This window comes from Convolutriloba macropyga, chromosome 9, assembly GCF_964194025.1.
Source record: "Convolutriloba macropyga chromosome 9, txConMacr16.3, whole genome shotgun sequence".
NCBI lineage: Eukaryota > Metazoa > Xenacoelomorpha > Acoela > Convolutidae > Convolutriloba > Convolutriloba macropyga.
In genome coordinates, this window is record NC_134476.1 from 30882610 (window position 1) to 30890354 (window position 7745).

Genomic DNA, 7745 nt, shown 5'->3' on the forward strand with positions numbered 1-7745 from the left:
GTACATTGGTCTCTTCTTCATCGCTCGAACCCCAATCAGGATCACAGATCATATTACGCATAAACATTTCCTCTCGCAACGCATGATGGCCATATGGTAGAGTAGTGACTTTATCATGCATAATGTAACGTTTGTCATCATATCGGGACAACGATTTCTTGTTGCAAACAACTGTCATCAACTGATGTTTGCTAGAAGCAATTCTGGTGTTGACAAGTCGGACCGTCTCGCCACCAGTAAGCACTTGTTTGTACAGCTCATGGGTCATATTCCTCCTGGCATCTCTGGTGACAACCTTTGCTGATTGCTTTGAGAATCCTGAAGTTTTGTTTTAGCTTTTTGTTTAATGATTTTTGTTTTTCAACACTTTTTACCTTGTTTCCTGATTTTCAATGCGAAAACAATTTATTACTGGTCATACTTACCATCTGAGAGTTTGATGGAGTAAAGTTTTGGTTTGAGCCCCACAAATTCCGAGATGAGTTTGCCTCCCATTTCATCTTTAAACTTTAAAGTTACTCGTGCATTGCTGCCGTTGTATAGCTCATGTTCCGCGGGAAGGTTGGAGAAATCGAAGAGGTCCTTGATAGCTGGTTTTTTCTGCAAGTCGGCATAGAAATCGTTCGACCTGATTTCATAGACAAAGGAGTCGGTGTCCGAATACAACAAGTTACAAATGAAGTGCTTTTTCATGGTATTGTAGTGAAAGTCGAACATGAATTTCTTGGCTAGATCCAGAATGCATTCACCAACAATTGTTGGTTTGTCCCACACAATTTCTGTTTGATTCAAGCTTACAGTTGCAAGATCTTCTCCAATGATTTTGAACGACTTGAGCTCTGGAACGCTAGTCCACTTGAGAGCTTCCTCACTGCGGACCAGTTTCAATTTAATGCGGTAAAAGGGTTCTTTTCCCTTCACAAGTTTTACCGAACGCGCTGTTCACCATTAGTTTGTAAAAATTCTCTTCGAATTTGTTTTTTGCTTCCTTCCGTTTCTGTGTGTTGAGTTTCACATAAGGAGCCAGCCACTTCGACTGATTAAAAGCTAGCGCTCGATGTAGCTTTTCTACTTTCATTCCTAACTGTACATATAGCTTCAGCGTTTGATAATGTAAAATGTAATTTTTTTTGGAAATAGCGTCTGAATCAGTTTATTGGTTGAGGGAGGCGCGTTCATTTTCATATCACATAGGAGTTCTTCTTGATAATCGCCTAGCCAGCATGATTCAACTTTTTGTTTCATTGGCGCTAGGGGAAAATCTGAGTGTAGATCATGAAGCTCATCTGGATAAGACAAGTCGACTTCTACTATGTACCCAACGTTGCTTTCATCTGAAGTGTCAAGCACTTTCTGGATAAATTGGGGCTCAATTTCAGGCTCCCATTTTTGGTCTGTGAATTCAAAGTCGTTGAGAGGCAAAGGAAATTTTTCCATTATTCCCCCATACAGGTTGTTTGCGTCAATCATAACTATAAATGTTGAAGGCTGCTTCGGATCAAAATTCGGAAGATATTTGTTGTTGGCAACTGCGAGTCTCTTATTATAAATGGAGCTAACTCCACCCCGAATGAGCCCCTCAACCATATCCAATTGCTCTCTCTCTGCTAGAAGCTCAAGGGGTGCTTTGCATATTTTCAGCATAGCATCACCTGATAGATTTGAGGCTGTATAATACTGACAACAGTCAAGTCCGTTAGTCTGGTAGCATACCTTGCGGAAGCATAGTACGACTGAAGCCAAGAGAAAGACGTCCGTTTTCAGGTACAGGTTATAATACTCGCCAATTGTTTTACATTTGAAGGTTTCAAAAACGGTTAGCGCGTGCTTTTATTCATCCTCTGTTACGCTCACGTCGTACTGTTGAAGACTGTTTGTCCACTTTTCTCTTGGTGGTAATCGAGCCTCTCCTAGCTTTGAAAAATTTTCGATGTAGTTGTAAGGGAAGTGCCCTTTCTGCTTTAACATGTCTACAGAAGATTTTGACCAGTGGCTGAAGTAGTTTTCGAGATGGATGAACTCGTTTGCTGGAAGATTTTTGGCGAGAGCGTCTAACGATGAGGGCATAAATCGGAAGGAGTCGAGCAGTCTTATATGCTCATACACTGGTTTGTCAACTCCGTTCTTATTAGGACGCATTTTAATCAGGACTCCAATTTCCAAGGCTATAAATTTCTCATCAGTGCTTGGAATGATTGAAATAGTGTTCCGCATGTTGCTTCCTTGAAGAGCAAGAATGACATGATGAAGATCATAGTTGGAAAGATTGTGAGCAAACAGAGGCGTGTGATTGAGAAATTTCCGATTGATGTTGCAATTGTTGTGTGCTCATCCGAGAAACTGACCGGTGAAATGACAGTGGTCGAGCACTGTGGGATTTTCCACAGTGTTTTCCAGCGTTTCCTCACATATCCAACACTCTGTAACATCTTCTCGGGCAATGGGGGCTTCAGCAGAGAAGTATCTGTTTCGTTGCTTCACGCTGTATATTTTCCTAGCCAATTGTTCAAGAGATGCCACGAACTGTGACATTACATTTAGACCGCTCACACATTCGAAATGAAAAGGCTCTACCTCATCTTGAGCAACAAATAACAATGCGTAGCTGCAAGGCTTGTGAATTTCTATTATCCTTGTTTCTGCTTGTTTCGGATTGTTACCACACCCAGAGACTGATTCAATGATCGATTCCAAATCGAAAAACACAACTATTGGCGCGAACCACCTTGATTGGATTTTCTTATATTTGAAGGTACATTCCTGAGGCATTCTGACAACTGCTGGCCTGTTTTGTTGACAGAAACCAATGTGTTTGTCATACCGCTCTTTAGAGGAGCAAACGTGGAAGCAATTTCGACATAGATGGTTATCAGTCCTCAATACCCGCTCTCGCACTCTGTGCACCAGACTCCGCAAATTGCGTATCAAAACGTAATGATGCATTTGACCGTCACTTAGTAGAAGCAAATCCAAGTTGAAGTCGCAGTTGAGTTTTTTCGATACCCGGAATGGTGTTAATCCACTATCAGCATAGCTGAAACAGTTTTGATCTAATGAGTCTTGTTTGTGTTAAAGCTTTTTTGTTTAAACAGTTTGTTTTTCTCTTGATCTTTATCAGCTTTTACTTCTATTGGGTTAGCAATTTCAAGTTTTTCTTACCGAAACACGTTGACGCGAACATCGTTGAGGTCCTCAAATTTTGTCATCTGATGGAAGCCCATTGGCATGCTGAACACTCCATTTGCTTGTTTTGCGATTGGGTTAGTTGGTCCATATGTTGCCGGACTGGTTATTCTGCGTGAAGATGCACCGGCAGGGACAAGTCGGGGACCATATTTGAAATGGTATGCAGCTGTGAAGCAGTAGAGGAAGCAGTTTTCATCTTCCCTGTTTCGTATGTTTAGCAAGGCCATGGTGTTTGCTAGCTTAGCGGGAAGTGCCAAATATGAAGATGCGGTTATTGGCTTAGCTTTTGCTAGTCGGACTTCTATGTTGACAATCTGATCTAACGTCCAACCGCTACCGTGCGAAGCAAAGTTATTCAAAGATAGAAGCATCTGCTCTACCATTGCGTGGAAAGTTTTATCAGCAAGGCCCCCAAAATCAACCCGCTCCATTTTCGACTGTACATGTACTAAGATTTTATCTGGCTGGCTGGACGGTTCTTCATCATCATCTTTAGCTGGTTTTGTCAATTGTATTGTCGAACTGAATTGTACTTTTTGCGGATGCTGTTGAACGCTCATATGAACGATGTTTTCAATTTCTTGTCTCTTGACTTGCATAATATGGAAGAGGTCGAAGTCATGTGCGTCAACATTAATCTCGAAGGTTCTCAGAGTGTCGCCAAAAGCGCGTTCTGTCGGCAAAATTCCCGAATGTGGTAGATTTTCCACGTCAATGTTCCAAGCTGGCAAACCATGAACTGTATTCATGTGATCCAGGTAATCAGGGTCGAATGGGAAGCATATGTTACAGTACAAGCAGTAGCGGGGGTTCGGAGCATCATGCTGAACTGTCAAATGACCAGTTAGTTCGTAGAGACTTTTTGTAGAAAAACCACAGTCGTTGCATTCGAAAGAATTACTTTGCGGATAGATTTTATGAATGCTCTTTCGATGACGTCGAAGGCTTCTTTTGTCAGCCAAATGTTTTTGACAAATATCACACTTGACTTGAGGCATTTCAATGAAAACCGTTGCGAATCTGATGTTAGAAGTAAACGATCTGAGTGTTTTTGTTCAATAATAAGAAAAATGTTTATCAACTGATTGTAAGAGGAAAGGCAGAAAGCAATGAATAAGTTTCACGTCCCCGGGACCAGATTTAGTGAGGCTTGCTCAACCAATCAGATGCGAAAAAGTTGTTTATTTACTCATGTCTAGTCGAGTTGATGTCATGATGCGGTAATCTTAGTTATTTGTCCAACTAACATTCCAAAGTCTAGACAAAAATTTGAATTTGTTTACAAGCTATAAATGTTTCCTCTTCTAATCCAAGGTTCAAGATCTAATGAGTCATCAAACATTCTTGAAGTAAAACGGAAATTCTAGAATATTCACTTCATATGTTTAATGAATGATATAAGCTGAACTTCATTTATATCGGGAATGAATGGGAAACCATCATTGAGAAAATAGTGAGCTATATAAATACAGTAAAGTCCACACATTTCAGAGTTTTCGCTTTGCAAGGGTTTGTTTGAGTCACGTCGGTCTTCCATAAGTTCTACTATTATGCTATCAGTAGTGCTTTGTCGAAATCGGTCTGTTATGTGTTTATATGAATAAATGGGTAATGCCAGTGGGTCGGCAAAGTAAGTTATTGGGTAGCCATATCTCTTTCCGAGCACAACCCAATGAGATCCAGGTGAAGATGCTGGCGAAGCATTTACGATGGCAAATGAATTGGTTGGCATGTTCAAGGGGAAATTGTCAGCTGCATAAACACCGTTGAATTTGAACATCAAGTGCCCGCTTTGTTGGGTCAATTTGAATATTTTATCCTCATCCATTAGATTATAGGAAGAGCGTTTTTGGAAACGTTTCTCGAAGAATCGATATAAACTGTTGAACATTTCTCCCCGAGAAATAAAATTTCAATATTGCGCGGCAACGCTGCACCGAACTTGAGTTCCACAGATAATGAAGAGTTTGATAACTCGGGATGAATAAAATCATCAGTGGCTTCTTGAGTACTGGTGAGATCAAACACCATAATATAGTGATGGGGGAAGTCGGATAGAGATATTCCGTGACCATTTTCTACATAAGCTAGTGCAGCCATTGAATTGTAGTATAGTCGTTTATTATCGGTTGTTGACATTGGTGTACCAGCTGTGGCGAAACCATTACGGTAAATTATTATCTCATTCAAGTCAAACTTCCTGTATGAAAACGGATTGAGCGTATTGGTACCGATGAACGCATCGCCGCGACACATCGCAACTATCAGTCTACGAATGGGTTCTTTCGTGAAAATGTCCTCTTGCTTCCAGCTCTGTTGCCCAGCTGTTGCAAAGAAAGCTTTTGAAATCACTTCATTATAGCGGTACATTGCAGGTGTCTTGAGTAGTGTTTTCTCGATTGCACCCAGAACGTTATCTGAGACTGTCATTTTTCGCACGAACAAACTTGCTTCATCGATTTTTATTTTATAGTGTTTAGCTCCGTCTTCGCTCACAATCATAAAGTCATCCTGTGATCGTCTGAAAGAAATTCGCAGCGTTACTCCACTCGTTAGATGCTTCTCGCATGAAAAAAAATCGGTAGCAATTTTTCCGTACATTGTGAGTTGAGCTGATCTTCTCACAGTTTCTTGTCGAGCTGTGATTGTAGCGGCTGGGACGCCTGTTGGGTCTGCTTCATATTCATATCCCTGACATTTCAACCAAGTTTTTTTTGCGTCCGATCCATGAGAAAATTCTGTTTCAATGAAACTTTTGTGATCATTCGCAGAAGAAATTTTGATGCCGTTTGCTGACATTGTGCAATCGGCGAAAAGCGAATGTAAGGCGTTATTGACCAGATGTGGCGTGTCACTGTTGTTGGCATCTCCCTTGGTGAAGCGTAAATCGTTTCCATTATTTCGAACAACTCGAAATTTGATTTCCAGATAAATTTTCTGTAGGTCGATGAAGTTGTTTCTGTCACCGACTATTTCAAACTCTAACGAAGATCCAGTGGGCGAGTACAAAGGTCCTGTTTTTTGCTCGAACGATTGATCAAATGTTACAAGAAGGGGAGGTTTCTCGAAAAAGTCCAATGAGCTATGTGTTGCCTCTGTGGGAATAACAATGTTAGTACGCATTTTTTACTTTTGAGAAGAAATCTGATCGACTTCTTTGTGGCTTCGTTTTTCGCGAAATGATCTTTTTCTTTGATGGAGACTGCTTTTTGTATGCTTTGTTCTTCGACCTCTTTCGATAGATTGCTTTTCGTCCTCGTTGAAGTGCTCCTCCGATTTGTTTTCTCGCTGTTTTTGCAAATGTACTTTTCAGAGCTTGCTTCGCTGATTTCTTTTTTGTTGCAAATTCTAATAACTCTGGTGCACCTTGCACTAGCAATTCTCTTCCAATTGTTTTTGCTGCTGGCCAAATAAGTCGTCGGGCTAGGGGTAATGCAACACGACCAATGCCAGCAGCTAATGCGCCGAATCCACTTCCTCTTTGTCTATAATGTCCTGAGAAATGGGGCGTTGAATTGGATGCTTGATTATTATAATAGGCTTCCATCAGTTAGCGTGTTCTCTGGAATTTGAGACTTATAACAACTTTACCAATTCCATTGAAAGGGATCAATTTCCCAGTTTCACTTCTCAGCTCAACTTTGATGCTCTGGATATTGTTTGAAAGTAAACGCTTGTAGTCCAAGTTTGTATAGGTTTTATGGTAAATAGGTGCTACTGTGTTGAGGCTACCGTTTCTCAGACGTCTCTCCGATTCAATGATTTTTGAGATTGGGTGCACGTGAGTCACCCACATGTTGATACTCAATAATATCAAGGTACACAAAAATAAGCTGCGACCCACATGTTATATCAACAGGGAAAATACCAAAATGTCTGTTAGGAGTGTTCGGAGCCCCATTTTCGAAGTTTGTCTTGTAACCAATGTGAGCAAAACCACTGTGTGCAGGGTCCGGGGTCCCCTTGAAACCAAGAATGCTGGGAATTTCATCGTCTTGAAACGACAATCCTTCATTTTCCCCAAATGTTAACACGAGCTTTTGCGTTATCATGTCAAACTTTCGATCGAACTGTTTTAGTTTTGCAATGCGAACAATCTCCGAAACTAGATCTTCCCAGCTGTTGTAAATACCAGTCCGAATTTTTCTGAGTTGTCCTGATCGATTAATCGACTCATTTGGATTGGTCATTGAATTCTTGTAAACAACTATGTCTCCAGAGTTTACGTTGTTGATGTTCGATGGAAAAGATAGAGATGTCAATGCTACTTGCCATTCTCCCTGTAAGTGTATCGGTTGTGATAATTCGTTCCGAAATGATGCCACAGTATTTCCATTAAAAACGTCCATTGATGCATTTGATAACAAGTCAATTGTAAACTCATTGCTGTTGGAAATCATTGCTCCTCTTCACTGTTTACCACATCAACTTGTACTAATTCTGGTTCGTAAAACTTGCCTAGGATTTTAACGTTGTTTGCGTCAATCAGATTGTAGGTAGGTGGACTTGTTGTAGCCAATCGTAGTACTGTGAAAACTTCGTCTGTATAATTCTGAGTA

At 40.7% G+C, this 7745-nt stretch overlaps 1 protein-coding gene across 1 annotated transcript; it reads right to left on the minus strand.

Moving 5' to 3' along the window:
• Positions 1 to 5013: 5013 nt before the first annotated feature.
• Positions 5014 to 6309, minus strand: LOC142346179 (uncharacterized protein F54H12.2-like). Its single transcript, XM_075398689.1, has one exon. The coding sequence runs from the start codon at positions 6307 to 6309 to the stop codon at positions 5014 to 5016; it is 1296 nt and encodes a 431-aa protein (XP_075254804.1).
• Between the last annotated feature and the right edge of the window lie 1436 nt (positions 6310 to 7745).